This window comes from Cyrtonyx montezumae, unplaced genomic scaffold (assembly GCF_038088225.1).
Source record: "Cyrtonyx montezumae isolate F1298 unplaced genomic scaffold, pur_monq_1.0 scaffold_8, whole genome shotgun sequence".
NCBI lineage: Eukaryota > Metazoa > Chordata > Aves > Galliformes > Odontophoridae > Cyrtonyx > Cyrtonyx montezumae.
This window is the reverse complement of record NW_027072089.1, coordinates 19,864,198-19,882,051: the sequence shown is the minus strand read 5'-3', so window position 1 is coordinate 19,882,051 and position 17,854 is coordinate 19,864,198. Positions and strand designations below refer to the sequence as shown.

The 17,854-nt window shown below is 36.2% G+C and overlaps 1 protein-coding gene across 6 annotated transcripts in view; it reads left to right on the top strand.

The window, feature by feature from the left end:
• The window catches only part of VPS13B (vacuolar protein sorting 13 homolog B), a 412,996-nt gene that overhangs the window by 127,880 nt on the left and 267,262 nt on the right, over window positions 1-17,854 (top strand). For all 6 annotated transcript variants that reach the window (XM_065751678.1, XM_065751682.1, XM_065751679.1 and 3 more), the window contains 2 exons: window positions 8,473-8,607; window positions 9,432-9,605. In XM_065751678.1, coding sequence (XP_065607750.1) covers window positions 8,473-8,607; window positions 9,432-9,605 — 309 coding nt within the window. The remainder of the gene's footprint in view (window positions 1-8,472; window positions 8,608-9,431; window positions 9,606-17,854) is intronic.

The window sequence follows — 17,854 nt, the reverse complement described above, 5'->3', positions numbered from 1 at the left end:
TATGATTCTGGTTAATAATACACCAAGCGTTTAAACATAAATTATTTAAATTGTCCTCTCAGAGTTCACTGTTGTCTTTCAAAAGAAAGAACAGCTGATTGAAAAAAAAGAAATACGATCTTTTATTTCATGGTTGTGTCTATATTACCTCCTTGAGTCTAGTATTAATGTTCTCATAATTGAAAAACAGCGTTGGTAGGCTATTGCAAGTTTACACTTTTATCAGAAGGAGGCACTGAGTAATTCTGCAGGCAAAACTTAGCTGAGGTTGCAGTGACAAATTCCTTAAATTTCTCAGCTACAATGAGTATGTCACAGTATGTGCTTTAATATTCTGTACTATGAAAACAGTCTCTTTTAGTGCTTTGTGTTGATAAAGAGCTCAGTCCAAGATTAAATTGCATCCTTAAAATGTATCCTTTTACAGACTTTCCTTGCATTTGGATTTTTCAAAGTGTACATATCTGAGTAGGCAGTGAGATTTTTAACCTCTCATAAATTAATAATGCTGGTGGAGATTTTCTGCTCTTTGAATGGGGAAGAACTTCATGTATGAAGTTCTTTCTGTAATGCTGACAGAATGGCAGTTGTTGGTTGTGCAGGGTGTATGCCACAGGCTGTAGCCTGACGTTGTTACAGTTAGCATCCATGTGTTTCATGCATTTGCTGTGAAGGTGAGATCATCCTCTTTAAAGGATGGTTTTAATTTGTGTTTCTGAATCAAGTGGATACTGTATTTAAGGAAGGGAAAAAAGTGTACTCATGCAGGTTACTGTCTGCGGTCCAAATTGCTGATCAGAGAGTCTTTATACACATCGGTAATGTGCTGTGCAATATAAGCTGAAATATATTCCACAAGGGAGGAAAACGGAATAGGTTACATACGCTGTTCCTAAGTGCAATGAATATAAAACTCCATTACTCACTTTAAGCAGGTGCTTTTTATATGAGGCTTTAAAGAAATATAAAACTGCTGGTGAAATGATTGGTTTGTACAGACACGACTTAACTTCCAGTACTTTGACCAGATAAAGAGGCTAAAAATATTTCTACAAACATTTCTTTAATGATTTCAAGGATTAAAGGTTAATATCCTCCTGGTGTAAGAAACTGCCATTCCAGACACTAAATGTACTGTTTCTTTTTAAGCCCTCAATAGTGGCATAGAATATTTAAAAGAAAATCTAAACAATTTTGCTAAATGTAGAGCATTGTTTTTTGAATTTCTATCCTGTATAAATGAAGTGTATTTAAATTGCTGTGAGAAAGCACAGTGATACCATGAACAAATGCATTGAAATACAGGAAACTTGAATGAGAAGGATATTCTACTTAGAAAAAGAAAACCTCATCTTTAAATGAAGTGGGAAACTACATGTAAAGGGGCAATCTCGTGTCTTTTTGTTCTTTAAAGTACTATACACTATTTAAGAAGAATGGGGACACTGCTGTCGTGAGTAATGTTTTCAATATTTTTTGCATGTATTTTGCATCATGTTTTACTTTCTCATCCTGTCTGAATTACTTTCTTCTTTACCTTTCTTATTCTTTCTACAGTCAGTGTCCCCAGGAGATGTTGCCAATCTTTTAACCATGTTAGTGCCAGTTTTCCTCCTCAGACACTTTTATCTGACTGAAACACATCTCTGACTTCTTCCTGTGCACCAAGCAACCCAAGAACAGTTAATGATTATATATTAGGTGTCAGATATAATAACATTTTTATACCATCTCTAAATACCTACGTTCATCTGAGTTTTTATAAACCTTTGTTCTTTCTTTTCTCGAAGAATTGCTGTATCCATCCTCAGAATGCTTTTTTTATTTTTATTTTTTTGCCTTTCTACTGGTCCATAACTGTTCTGTGCAGTATGCAATTATCTCAGATGGAACTTGGGGCAGATTTCAGATGTTAAATATTCTGTCTGATAATGAGTGGCTGACCAGGTGTCGTGTTTGCTTAGCGGTGATCTCACATCCATGTAAGGTGGGTTGAGGTGGGATTTTAAATTTCTTGTCTCCTGTGTGGTAACTATGTTACATACATAGTATGTTGAGGGTCAGACCTGCTCTGGTGAATGAGGCTTGTAGAGGACAAGGGACTACAAACTCACAGGAAACGAGGCTTTATGAGTTTTGTAGTTACAAAATAATTTATTTAAAGATATGTGTGTTAGAGAAATGAGCTCTACATTTAAAATAGAAGGTGAAGAGAGCTGACATGAACTGTGGTTCTTCTAAGACGATTCTTTCACTCTAAGTGTTGTCCTAGAAAACCGTAGATGTAATTTTTTTTTTTGTAAAAGCGTCCATTGTAGATAGAGAATAAAATGCAACCCAAGATAAGTGGCAGCTTAGCGTATTTGAAGATGAGCCATTTGAACTGGTACTGCATTCATCTTGAACTGATCTTAATGCAAAAGTAGAATAGAAAATTCAGTTCAGATTTTGTGTGATCAAATCAACATACGTTCATGACAATATGCATTTCATGCGAGCTTGTAGACATTGGTACCTGCTGGACTTGACCAAAGATAGAATAGTACTTTCGTATTTGGAAGGAACAAAAGATACAAAGGACCAAAATGGAAGCAACTGATGATGGATGCTTCCAACAAGGGGATGTGTTACCAGGGATGGAAACCATGAGTTCTCTATTCATCAGCCTGCCTTTGTTTACTTTGAAATCTTACTTCAAGTACTTAGTGATGAAAGTTTCTCAAGTTCTCATTGCATCCTGGTAGCATTTCAGTCAGTGTCATTTGTCACTGGAACAGGCTGTCCAGAGAGGTTCTGGAGTCTTCATCTGTGAAGATATTCAAGAACCATCTGGATGCCTACCTGAGTGTGTGAACTATTGTAGGGTACCTGCTTTAGCCTGGGAGTTGGACTTGATCACTTTATGTCCCTTCTAACCCCTGTGATTCTGTGTGTGACTTCAGCATTTGTATACTCACTGTAAATTTGAGATAAAACACACTTTTTGAGAGTTAGGTTTTCAGATTCTGAATAGTTTTTATGTTGCGTGCACATGCACATGATCCGTGCAGCTTATATTCATTTGAAAAGAATTGTAGACTTTTTGCTTGATAAGTATTTTTCTTAAAAATGTGATATTTTGCTTGGGCCTATGTCTCACTTAATTGGATAAAAGAGATACTTGGTGTAGGTATCTATGTCTCTGTTTTTTGTCTCCTTCTGATGTGGAACTGTGGGACAAGCAGTTTACGCAGTAGAAAAGCTATCCTGATCGTTATACATAAGAAGCAAGACAAGTCTGTCAACTCCTCTTCTCGTTGTCCTTTTAAGTCTAAGGAGAGAGAGGATAGAAATTTCTAAGAATAGTTGTATGTGTACTGGAAACTAGTTGATGCCATTGTGAGAATATAAATAATCAAGATAATCAGAATCAGAATAGCACTAATAATTCTAAGATGAATTCGTACAAAATAGATCTGCACATTGACACTTGCTTAAAATAAGCTTCCTTAATTGCTGTATTTCAAAGAGTGAAAATTGTTTTAGGAGTACTACACTGAGGCTGGTAAATGTAGTGAGCAGACTATGGTGACAAATTAAAAAAAATGGAGTTGTGAGTATTGTCATTTGGGAGATTTCATCACAAAGTATCTCACAAAGTAGAGAAGACAATTCTCTATTTTTGCTGTTTAAAGCAACAAGAACTCCACACTAATGTTTTCTGGTATTTAGTGTGAGGAAGCATAGTTATGAAAAATGTTTAAAATCTCATGCTGCTGCTGTCTTGCTGCAATGACGAACCTGGAAGCCTATGGTCCCACAATGCTCTGAGCGTGGTGAGCACTGACACCAACTGGAACTCATTTTTGTGGCATCTGCAGTGTTTGTGGCTGAACAGAGATGACTTCTCTGAGGAATTCGATGCTAAAAGCAACCTTCAGCTTAGATCAGTGCAGATTTGTGAAGTCCACAGTAAGGGAACCATTTAAGCAGGGACTGAACACAAGTGAGTATCTTCTGTTAAGGAAACAAGATTTCTGTTATGCTTAATGTATTTACTAGCTTTTCTGTATTAGTCATGTGAGACTATATATGATTCTGTGAAAATAATTTGAAATTTTGATTCCAGAAAGACCTAGGCCTAAAATTGAATTTAATTCAGTTAATAAATGTTTGGTTTTATTTGTGGATTGATCTTTTTACTGAGTTTGAATTGACTGTGACATGTAAGTGATGCTATTTTACTATGTAATATTACCAAACCATAGTTTATTGATACTTAATGTTATAAATGTTGATTTTTTTCCTTCTGAGGCCTTAACATAAATATGGAGAGAATTCATTTCAAACTGCTCCTAGAAGTTTTAGTCATGCCATATTCATTTCCTTTTTCATATTTTTCAGTTTACTATTTTACGATCTTTCTAAAAAAATATTTATTGTATAGGAAGGATTTAGTGGCCCACAGGCTTACCTTTTGTCATAAGAATCAGTAATGCACCTCTTCTGGTGGTTTCCTGCCTTTTCTGTTGATCAGTTCAGATTTTTTTTCTTGATTTCCCTTTGATCGCAAATTCCTCTTATGACAAATGGATTGGTGAAAGGCCTTGCAGCCTACAAAGCCAAGAGTATCCTGGGCTGCATTAAAAGAATTGTGGTCAGCAGGGCGAGGGAGGTGATCCTGCTCCTTTATTCAGCACTGTGAGACCTCATCTGGAGTACTGCATCCAGATGTGGAGTCCTGAGTACAGGAGAGATGTGGACCTGTTAGAGTGCATCCAGAGGAGGGCCACAGAAATGATCCAAGGGATAGAACATATCCCCTACAAGGACAGGGTGGGAGAGCTGGGGCTGTTCAGCCTGGAGAAGAGAAGGCTCTGGGGAGACTTGAGAGCAGCCTGCCAGTGTCTTAAGTGGGACTCATAAAAAGTGAGATACACTGAGATAGAAACTGCTAATCTGGTTTTTGACTGCAAAGTTTAGAAAAGTGAAGTAAATCGTGGTGCTACTTTCTAAGGTATAATTTCAGGGGAGCAAGTACAGCACAAATTCCACTTGCGTGTTTATTTTTAAACCTTGAATATAAGCCTTTCTCATGCTTCATTTTCAGTAACTTTGAAAAAGTCAAAATTTGGAAAATGTTACTGTTTGCAATGGGAGACTTGGTTCACCTTGTTCCCCTTTGAGTTCATGTTCCATGTCTTCACTGAAAAAAAAAGTCTTCTTAATGTTTATTCACATAACAAATTTGACTTTGTAGTTGGGTACGTGGAATGTTTCTTATCTATGAGTGTTAACATCTTCCTGCTAAAACGATTGTCTAAGACGGAGCTGCCAGAGAATTTACAGATGTTCTGAAATAGATGTTTAAGGAACATTTTAGCTGTATGTATAACCACAGAGACTTTGATTTTAAAATGATGTCATTATGAATGAGAAAAGAGAGTGTATTTGGGAAGAACTGAAGATACAGAGTTGGAAAGTATGGCTCGGCAGAGGCATAGATAGCGAACAGGGCTGCTTTTATGAAATCTGCCAGTTTCACAGATTGGCTGAGGCATGGTTTGTCCCTTCAAAAAAAAATTTGGACGTGGAAGAAAATGTGGTGTTTCCATACTGGCTATAAGTGGTTCAACAAAATATCTGATTTATCACTGCTTTGAAAAAGAAACTTGAAACTTGGCAGGGGTTGTCACCTTACGGCCATGTCAATTTTTGTCTTTGTGATAAAAATGTAGGTAACCATTTTAAGTTCCACATATCTTACTGTATGCTTTGCACAGGGTTTTAACATTCAGCAAATGGGTTTTCCAAGTATCCTTCAGTCCATAGACGTGAAAGTTGAGCAGAATTAATTTGTCTTTCAACTTCTCTTTGATTACTGCAGTGTGTTGTGCTGTGGTTTCCAGGTATTAAAAATGGGATCAGAATGATGATGCCATTTGATGTCAAAAGAATGCATAAAAAGGCAAGGCATGTCTGTGCTGTGTTTTCCAAATACTTTTCAATGCCCTTTTCAAATAATTGAAATCCTCTGTGGAGGTATTCATCATCCAGCAGGTCTCCCAAAAATAAACGTTTATACCATGTGCATTAAAATACAGTTGTTAATCTTGAAATATTAATGATGAGTATGTATTGAGAGTGTGTGTGTTTCTTGAAGGCCAAGTCATTCAGCGTTCCTAGCATCCCGTTGTGATCCTCAGCTGCTGGCTGGGTGCAAAGGCTCTGGCTACTTTAGAGCTGTGCTTTGCTGACTGTTGTGCATATGCTGATAGTTGGGTTACAGGGCAACTATACACAGATTTTCATGAATATCACAGAACATAAGTGTCTCTAATTAATCTTGATAAAATTCAGCGAGTCCAGAAGTTATTTGGTGGGGGAATAGGAGAGAGCAGAGACAAATAGGTAGTGCAGTCACATGCAACTGTTTCTTTGTTATCAGGCGCGATACTAAAAGAGAATGCCATAACACCCTGGTGTCAAGAAGTGGACTTAATGATGGAAAATACTTAGGTTTTAAACTACTTTATTTTCCACAGAGAAGTGAGAGAAATGTATGAAGCATTACAGCTTGTGCTTTGAGCCATAAAGGTATTGCTGGGAGGTGGATATAGCGACATGGTTATGCTCCAATCATAATCTTGGTTGTTATTAGCTGTTTTATTTATTTTGGAATAGGGGAAAAAAATAAGAAAACAAGTCCTTGTTTTTTGCAACACAGCGGACTGTGTTTGTAGAATTGTAGAAGTTCAAAGAGGCAGAGCCAAGATAAAGAAGTGCCTACAGATACCCTATCTGCTTTTGACAAATTCATGCATCACTGCTGATATAAAACCTTAGGTGAGAGGGGATTTTCAGCTTTAAAAGAGTCTCTCCCCAGGCAGAATTGTGTGTGAGGGTGAGACTAACACCAGTAGCTGATCCTGTAGACTAAAAGCCAAGGCAGTCTTGCAGTGACAGACATGAGGGCAAGTTCCGCAGTGAACATTCCTGAGCCTGAGGCCTTCCTAAATTCCAACTCAGAAGGCTGTGGATGCACCTTAACCCCAGCAGGCAGGTTAAAATGTGATAACAAAGTATGTGTAGAATGTGGAACCCATTTCTTTGTATTGGTCTGGATTGCTTAATGGTGTGTGTCCCATTCTATGCTGTTTCTCTTCCTACTGTACTTTTTATTCAAAAACTATTGTAGTATCTTTCCAGAGCAAGAAGTATACATACCAAACAAATCTGTGTGGAATACCAAATGCTTTTTAACACTTAGGAACTGAAACAGGCACAGTGAACCCAATTACCAGATCATGACATTTCTCTTTCCTATCAATTAGAGAAATAACCATTTTTCCTCACTAAGAAAGGTTGGAGTCATTCTTTAGAGGCACTTCGAGAGATCATGCAGAAAATTAACTCTTTAGAGAATATATTAAGTTTATTTAATACGTGTAACTATCTTGAAGCACAAATCAAAATGCTTTTTTAACTTTTTTGACTTTTTTTACCTGCTATTCCATAATACTTTTCTTGCGTAATTATAGATTTTGGAACAAATTGTATGTTACATATGTAAGGAAATGGTTCCATAATTATACTAATGTTTGCATAATCAAGAAGGTGCTTGCCAGCTTACTGACAAATTCAAAATCACTGTTGCGTAGAGGGGGAAAAAGCTTTAAAAATGGTAACTTCTGTTAGTTTTTCCTTTCATACTACTTAGAGGTGCTGAAACAGTTTCTTTCTCATTTGTTCCTGAATTTATGTACTTGTTCTCTTATACGTAGCTCTGCACAGCACACACACAGGAGGGCTGACTGCCCCCACCTGTGCTGTGGGGCTCTGTGGGCTGCTTGGCCCATGCAGCCCTTGGTGCCACAGCTCAGTTCCTCAGGAGTTCCCAGTGCCCTGTGCTGTTCTGAGCAGTGTGGTGCTTTGCTGAGTGCACAAATGGGGCTGAGAGAAGACCTCCAAAACTTGGTTCTACTTGTGACCTAAGGCAAGGTTTGCACTCTAGGTTCTGTTGAACAAGAGCAAGTGAGCTGGCCCTCTGCACTCTTCAGTGTGTGGATTTAGTGCCCTTACATTGCTATTGAGGCAAGTGTTCTTGCCTGAATGTGGGCTGAAAGCACTGAGTCATTTTAATATCCTGAAATGAAAGGGTCACAATAACAACATGAAAGAGAGCAGTCAAGGTGGCACTTACAAACTGAAAACAAAAGTGTATATGTGTATATATGCATATTTATTATTGCAGTATCTAAGTGGCCTTGTGTGTTTTTCTCTCATATCTGCCTATAGTTTATGTATAACTGTATTACAAAGTCTACAGAATGTTCTCTCACTTCCAGTTCAAAACTGCGAATCACAATGAAAATGCTATAAGAACATCTAAGGTAGATAATTAAAGTATAATTAAGTTTAAATGCCTTGGTAAAGGAATATAAAAATATTTAAATTCAACAGGCTAGTACATTTGCAGTTTTCTTTTATTAGGTGTGAAATCTAAGAATCCCCTGCCAACTCTTGAGGGCTCAATCCAGAATGTTGAATTGAAGTACTGCAGCACATCATTGGTCAAATGTGCCTCTGGGACCGTGGGATCAATAAAAATTTGTGCCAAAGCCCCAGGTATGTGCAGCTGGACCATGTAAAACTTTATTGCCTGTAGAGGAGAATTGGCCTTGCTTTTTACAAGGAGAGTTACTGAAACAAGAATTTACTCATTGTTCCTATGAATCAGAAAAATTTTTTTTTGTATTCTGTTTTTGTTTTGGTTATTATTATTGTGTGCCAGGATGATCCAGTCTAGCCTCAGTATAGTCAGTTTTGACTCTGAAATAAAAAAAAAAAATTAGTGCCTGTCTTCTGAGGGAAAGATGAATCTAAGAGCACTGAAGAAACTGGAATAACCTACATTTTCGTATTACACAGCATATAAGCATTTTGCTTTATTTGTAGTATTATGTTTTATTCTGTTTATTTTTTGATGTCTCATTTTCCATCAGTGGTGCAAGTATTTCACTTGAGAAGTTTTTGAGAACTTGGTGATAAGTAATTTTAAATTTTAACAGACTGTTTTTGAAGAGAGATTACAGTAACTTTCTGAATCTATATCTATGATCTTTTTATAGATACATGGTAGCTAGTGTTAAGAATATTGAAATTGAGCGTCTTTAAATTGAGTTCAGGGTGATATTTCAAGAAATTATTTTATAAAGTCAGGATTGAAGTTACAGTTATAAAGAAAATCAATTACTTAATTCGAAGTCTTCCTGGAGGTCAAGACATAAAAGATGACATTAAAGAAATTGCTTAATAATTCATAAGTACTTGCTTTATTTCCAGTTCTAATTCTGTACTTACAGCATTAGTTGCTGGACTAGTGAATGTTTATAAGTTGGAAAATGATCTTGTTACAATAGAAAGTCTAAGAAGGGTTATCTTTTTCTTAGGTGATGTTGGAAAAGAGAAGCTGATTCCTTTAATTCAAGGACCTTCTGACACCAGAGACTTACACAGCAGTAAATGGCTCAATGAGAGCAGAAAGCCAGAATCTCTCTTAGCTCCAGATTTGGTGGCCTTTACAATCCAAATTCCACAGAGTATGGACTACTGCCATAATTCTGGTAAGTGAAAAACTCTTGTTAAGCTGGTATCATGTTACATTTTCCTATCCAATGTAATTTTCAAAAGAGGGACTTTGATATAAAATAAGCCAAATGCCAAGATATCTTTTCCACATACTGCACACGTAATAACTTTACTTTAGCTCATTATGGGACAAAAACTTGATGCAGCATTTTGATAATATCCTCTTCAGTAAGAAAGGCTTCATTGACTTTGGTCGCCTTTTAAATAAATCATATAGAGCTTTTTATACACGTTATTTTTTTGCTAGGGTTCTTGTAAACGTTAGTTTCATTCTTTCTTTCCTCTAACAGCTTGAACTTCTCATACAGAAATTGACATATTACATGAAGTGGCTTACGTAAACTTGGAGGATATTTATAAAATTTATTGAATGAATTATAAATAGGATTCTTGATAATTAGAAATGATTTTTAAGATGCATACGAGTGTACATTTGTCTTTGACTATGCATTTATCTTTATTGATGAGTATACATTTGTCTTTGTTGAATTTGTGATAAATTTAAATGAGAAACAAGTTAATATTTTTCAGAGGGTTGCTCACGTAAATTTAAAGAGGTTGACATTGTGGGCACTAATACTCTTATCTAACATTCTTACGATGTCTGTGGGCTTTAAACATAACATTGCTCTGCTTCAAACAACAGTGAATCTGGTTTAAAACAAATGTAACTTGAGAAATACACTGTTCTCTAGGTTCTGCTGTTAGTATGTTGCGTTTTACAAATGAAGTTAAAAAGTTGCTCCTGTTGCCATGATGAGAATGGTATGAGGCGATAAAAAGGAAAAAGAAAAGAAAAGAAAAATATATCAAATGGCCCCAGTACTGTCAGATACAAGAAGTGTTTGTGTTTTTTTCTATTATTTTGTTTTTAATGGTTGTTGGATAACATTCATCTGAAAAGCAGCAGTAAATTTATTATTGTCTTTGCAAATGTGTATGTAGAAACAAAATCTTTTTTTTACTTATGCAAAGCAAGTTGTTTGCAAGCACTCCAGCAAATTTTAGGTTATCATCTCAGTAGTGGTACTTGTACATTTCTTGGAGTGTATCATACTGAAATGTTTGATGCTGTTTTTATAATAATTATCTTAAGTTCCTGCTACTAAAACATTGCCTGAGAGAACAATTAATGATTCAGATTACTCAGATCCCTTTTTAAAAGAAAGGAGTGGTGAAAATCTATTGGACCTGTTGTCTTACTTAAGGAAGTTTAAATGCTTGTAATGGTAACAATATCAATTATTGATTATTGCTTTTTCTGTCATCTTTGAAGGTTAAATTTCTGATTTGGCTTAGAATATTATTTAATCTTTAAGGGAACTGTGCATACATAGAATATTAAAAACAAAACAAACAAAAAAAACCAAAAACCAAAATCCCAAACTGTGTTGTAGAATAATTGTAATTTTTACTGGCCATAGTGGTCACATATTTTAGCTCACAAATATAATGGATAATCGAGTTAGATAGCAGAGAGTATTTGGTAGGTTGTGACAGATGATGCCTTAGAGAATTAACGGACGGACAAATGAAGCGTAGTTCAGAGATGGATTCAGGGACTTGGAGGCCAGCTAATAATGTAGCAGAAAACTGGTTTGTAACAAAGCAAGTATCCCTGATTCCTGTCTTGGAGATGCATTTAAAATGTTAAGATTTGGAAGTATTTTGGGCCATTTCCCCTGTGCCTCAGGAAGGGAGCGTTGATTTTATTGGGGTCCGTGATTGTTAGATGATCTGCGCACCCTGTCCTACAGCTCTAGGTCTGTGTGTAAGATGGCAGATAGGGCCGAATACAAACAGGAGAGAAAAGGTGACAAATTTGTTCAAGCTTTAATCCCAGGAGGTGCGGAGAGTAGTGTACTACCAATGAAAGAAGATGTGGATTTTGTTTTGTAAATAAAATGAGGGAGCAGCATTTAAGCTTTCTCAGGTTCTATCCAAAGGATGAGGGAATTAATGGCTTCACATTCAAATGCTCGCTGAAGGAGCTGAGGCAGTGTAAGACAGGAGATACAGTTAGCCTTTTCATCAAGAGTGTGGAAACTACATGAAGTGATTTGAAAGCATAAAAATGCTTTTGCTGTCAGTTGCAGTCACTTCTGGGAGTTAAAGCTATACTGGGTAATTTGACAGCAAATTCAGTTTATGCCACAGGGGAATAAAAGTGCTGTTTAAGGCTGTATTACTGGAGATGATTTGGCAGTACTGAAGTCAGGCTATTATAGTCGTTTTTCCAAATAATGTTAGATGTGATGGTCTGGAATAGGAATACTACAAGAAAGAAGTAGGAATAGTGCAACCTGCTTGTTGAAAGAGTGATCAAAAGCTGTCCACAAGAGATGAGAAAATATATCAAGTGGTGTTCTGTATTATCAAATTTCTAGAGGTGAGATTGGAGGCAGCCTTGTAAAAATAGCCATGTAGCTGATGCTGTTGAGACATAGATGTGGTTTCTGAAAGAGTTAAGAGGAACTACAGTTCCAGTTTGGTGAGATTGCTTCTGTGATTAAAACCTGGAGAAGCAATGGAGGAGAGTTTCTGATTATTCTGACATGCAATGGGACCACACCCTAAAAGAGATTGTGGAAGAATCTTGGAGTACAACACAATAGCTATCTGAGTGATTTCTTTTTAAAATTTTGCTTACATAAACGTGGATGAAGGAGGTGTACCTAATGCTTTCCTTATGCATCTGTGAGGTTGAATGGAAAACGACAGGGTCCAAAACGAAAGCAGTTATTTGGGTATGAAGTGCCAGGGAGAAGTGCCCATGGTGTACATTTCTTGAATAATTTGGATGAGTTCAGCAGGGAAGCAGGTGGGAACCCTTTTATCCCCTTGTTGTGTCAGCCTGTGGGTTGTGCCACTGAAATACTGTGATCCATGGTGACCCAGGCTGCTGTGCAGCTTCCTTTTGTTGCTTGGCTGCAGGTAGCCCTGCAAAAGTTGTGTGTATGTACAATTTGAGTAATAAAGCATTTTACACAGGTTTTTTATTTCTTATTTGCTGCTGATGAGAGGAAGAGAAAAAAATGCTTCTAATAGTAACATGCTGCATTGAGCAGCAAAGACAGAAAGTATTTTAATGAAATGTTATTCTGTAAAGGGCAATGTTAAAGTGCACTATGAAGAGCATCTGCAAGCAAAGTAAGAATCATGTGGACCAAGTGCATATGCTGGTAATAATTTAGCAACTGTTTTATTCCTTGGTATCGTTAGCACAATGAAAAATGGATAAATATATGTTAGAAGTATTTATGGTCTTCGTTTAATTCTTAATTATACATCTGCATGCTTTTAATTTTGAGTACCTTTTTTGTATAAAAAATTCTTCAGGAATCTCTCTGCAGTTGTAAAAATCAGTGGACATAAATGCTAATCTTTATCTAAACTGCAGCATATACAATACAGGGGAGAGGCTGCAGAATGTCTTATAGCTTCTCTGAACTAACCCTGAATTTATTAACCCTCAGAGCAAGCAGCAGACCTTGTTTGTTTCACCTGGCCTTTGAGAGAAATTGGGAGATTTCAAAATGAATGTGTGTGTTAGTATTTAATTATGGGCAGCTGTTGAATAGATGAAGTGAGCTGATTAAGCTCTGTTTGGTTTGCCATGTTGAATAACTGGGAGTGCATGCATAGCCAATGTATGGAGAGCTCTATTACATATAAATCTATAAGAAATAAAAATTAACAATGAGTCAAATTTTCTTTCAGATCCCTTAAAAATATTCAGCAATGCAGCAGTGAAATTAGCAAGTAAATAAAAGTACCTATATTAATGTTATGCTAATGTATGGTAAATTTATACACTGTCAATCAAAGTAAGAGTGCAAAGAGTCTTCTCTAGTTCATGTGAAAGCTGCACAAAGAGTGAAGAGCAAATATTCAACCCTGGAGAAGTTGGTAACTGCCATTTAAGTGATATTTTTCTGAACTTTTCGAACCGCTTATTTTCTTCTTCACTATAAGTTTTTCTAAGATTAGAGAAGATCTCTCTCCTCCAAGCTAAATGAAAAATGCATTTATGAAGGGAAAATACAATTAAGAGTTGGAAGATAATCATAGATACAAACATAAAACAAAAACCTGTTGTTAAAGTTGCACAATAAGTATTATACGTTTTTCTTCTCATAAGCCTGCTGATTTTATCTGTTTGAACATATCTGAGAGGAGCGGATAGATTTTACATGCATTTCTTTTGATGCATAAAGGACTATGTATACCCCTCAATTCTTTCAGAGTTTTTCAGAACTATGTATACCCCCTCAACAGTTTTTCAGAGTTCAGAACAAAAGTGACTCTGACATTTTTCTGTTTATTTAATTTTGACTGCTTAGGTGGGGAACAATGCAAAGTCTGGATTTTAAAGCTACAATAGTTGTAATTTTAAAGTTTCAAGTTCTACTTTAAAGGAATGCTTGAACTTGTAAATAAAGCAAACTTGTAAAAGAGAATTCCTAAAGTAATTTGAAGTATTTTGGAACAATTTGACACAATGAATGAGTACAAATGCCAAATATATTGCAGTAATTAAAGACAATTCACATTTGTGGTTTGGGCATAAATGTGTAAAAATTATACCCATCTATCTTGTTACATTTCCTTTTCTCTCCCTGAGGATTTCACTATGTACTTTATCTGTAATTGTTGCCAGTTTTCTATCAAGTTCCCACTGGGCTTCTGGTGCAAAAAATCTTATCCTCTCGATGACAGAGCTTGCCTGAATGATTTCATGCTCTTAGCATTTTTGTTCACGGGAATTAGGGGCAGAATGTAACTGCAGCTGAACATAGCATCTATTTTTGTAATTTTGAAGTTTAGACTCTGTTATTGGAACTAAATGAAGAGATGCAGGTGTTCTCCAGTTCAAATCCTTTGGGATTTTTTGATGGTAGATGCTTGAAAAGAAAATGCATGTGTTTCCAGAGTCAAACAGCAGCTGTGGACAAGGATTTATGTTTTTCTCAGAACTTTGGGATTTCAAAATGTTACATTTAATCACATGCACAGAAAGGAGAGCAAATGTTAAAGATGTTACATATAAAACTAGGGGACTGATGTTTTTACCATACCAACTAGTTGTGGGAATAGAGGAACAAAGTGATCTTTAATCTTAATATGAGCAATTTCAAAAGGATTATGATAGTTGCCAGGACTCTGGTCTTTCAAGAACTCTGCTCTTGCAGCAAACAACATTTACATCCTCTTAATTACTTGAAAAATCTGGCTTACTCTCATACTTTGCGTTGGAAAAATATGAATGCTAATAGTGCATGGTACTGGAAACACTCTTCGTGTTGTACTTACGTTAAAATAAGGCGAATTTAAAAGTAGATGAATATTCATTTTGAGAAGAACTTGGTTGTTTATGTCATGTAGTTTTCAAAATTGAATTAAGAATAGTGGGTTGACAGCCTGAGGTGAGAGGCTAAATTTGGAAGGTTTCTGAGTTACAAAACTTGTGGACAGAAAAATCTTATGACAGTGCAGTTTCTCTCTCTAGATTTTGAGATTAGTTGATCATAGAAAAGAAAGTGTCGGATATTTTGTTGACAAAGTTGTTTTGATCATTCCTAATTGAGAAGGATGGCTTTTGTTTTGTAGAATAATATGATTTAAATGTAGTGTACTAAAATTTTTTTAGAGCTGGAGCTAAAGATGCTCATCTCAGACCAAGATGCACTTCCTGTTAAAGGCTTCTGTTTAATGGTGATGGGTATTGATGAAAAAATAAACTGTCTTCTTCCGTGTGAATCAGTTTCTCCTTTTACAGCTTCTTCACTGAAGGCACGACAGTTACTTGTGATGTTCATGTTTCTGCTCTGGTAACTCATAGTTGTTACAGACCAAGCGTGTTAATTTTATCATAAGTTCTGGTGGGCGCAGTAGGTGGTGGTACAGAGAGGTTCAGGACAGGAAGGTCATGTAGAGAACAAGTCAGTAGCAGTGTTAAATGTACATTTGAGTTAAAACCTATCTCTAAAAGTTAAACTGTCTTCTAAAATAGATGCGATTTTGTACATTTACCACTTTGTGTATGCTTTCTCCTCATTCTTTACCCTCATAACCCAATATGTTGTGCACTACAGCACAGGTTAAGTATCAAATATTTTCCAGGCATAAATCTGCGTTACTACTGTCTTAGGGAAGTCTAAAACTTACTGTGTCTAAGGGGAAGTAAACTTGTCCTCAAGCACAATCTGTCACTCTTCTGGCTCTAGTTAAAATTTTCATGTCCATGAGAGTAAGTAGCATCAGGGAGGGAGGGATGCGCTTTTCAACACTAACTAAATCAACATCATTTCCAATGGGTTGCTTTGCTTTTCATGACTGGTAGTAAATTTTGGTTATAGAAAGGTAATTGTGCACTGCAAGTAAGGCTGCTCGTTCACCTTTACTTCAAGGAATTCTACAAATCCTCATGGTCTAAGTTCTGTTTTCATCTCTGCCTGGGTTCTCTTTCACTGTCTGCCATAAATCCTTCTGCAATACACTCACCCTAGAATTCTGAAATTGTGAGTGAGTTGGATTCTGAAACCTGCAAAATGATACTGGAAGAATGATCTAACATAAACAAATGACAGTCTGTCCTATCAGTTGCTAGGAAGCAAACCTGTCTAGGTCAGTTCCTTCAAAATTTCTGTTTTATTTTCAAGCATGAGTGACTGACTGGCTTCAAATTGTGCCATTTTGCTACTCTGTGGCAGTCAACAGAGTACAATCTCTAGCCAAAGAGGTATTTTTGTCCAATTTTTTTTAGTAGCAGCAGCTAAGTATTTGGTAATAGGGAAAAAAAATATTAAAATATTAGGCAAGTAGATGTGAACAATGAACTCCAAATAGCAGGAGTCTGAGCTGTTACATGAGGAAATCTGTTGAGCAAGAGATTTTTTTCTGCACTTGTGTCTTTAAGGATGCATTGCTTGACTTTTTCTTATGTCTCTGGTTAACAGCCTTCTGCCTGTAGATAATGTAGTTGATCTTGTAGCTCCGGGCATAGGAGCTCATGCTTCAATCTTGACAACTGATTATTTGATCTCCTTAGCTGTGGGTGCTGTATGAGATCCGCACAATTTAAAGTGCATAAGGAAAATCTTTCTACCTGCATTTCAAGCAGAAAATAACCTAAAAAATACAGTGAAACTAATGCAAAAACTGAATGTTAAGCTTTTTTAACCTTATAAATCGTTACATTTGTAAAGGAATTGGAATTAAGAATGGCGGATACAAGGCTATTCCTGGAGCCTTTGTTTGTTTCTATGCATGTGTGTTTCATAGGATTTCTTTTCTCAATCTTGACAGAGCCTATTTACATAGGGTGTCAAAGTGTTTCATAGACTACCGCAGTCATACTTAATGCTTCATTTATGGAAAAAAAAATAAAATAAACCAAAAACCCTGAAAATTAAATGTGGGTTCAAATGAAAACTTCTGTTTCCAGAACAATAGTGGATAATGTCCCTGAGCTTCATATATGTATGAAAATGCATTCACCTTTTCTAATTGTGGCATCTGGAAAAGCATTATTCAGCAAGGCAACTAGACACTTACTGATGGTGCAGAGATTTTTGGAAATGTGACAGGCATATGCTCTCAGCAATTGCTGACACATAGCTTTGGACACTGAAATCTGTTTTTAATTGAGAAAATATATGTTGGCCAGCATATTGGGATAGCTCCTACTCATTCTGAAAAAATGCCATGGGATCTTTAACTTCCATTTGGATGTTTCCCAGACATGGGCATAAGGGACTGTAACTGTTTACTTTCAAATGGTGTTTAAACCGTTTCCAGCTTTTATAATTGAATTATATTGCTCTCACTACCACTTTTGTGATGTAAATGGTTCATATAACATGGCATTTTTTTTGTAATGAAATGCTAAATAGATATAACTGAAAAGCAGTAGATGAAATATAAACACATTTTGACCAGGTCAACTCCTGTTTTTCAGATTTTAATAACAATTGGTTTAATAACATATTACCGAAGAGAAACTTAGCACATTTATGAAAAACGGTATTAAGTGCTCCCATTATTTAAAGTGCAGAAATTATGATGGCTGTTTAGGTACAGTTAAACTCTGATTATGATTACTGCCTGGCTGATATTTTTTCTGCCAGAGTTTTTCAACTCTGTAGTTGTTTAAATAAAGAAACAAATAAAACTAAAAACCTCAAAGCTACAGATCTCTCACTTCAGATATTCCAGTTAGAAT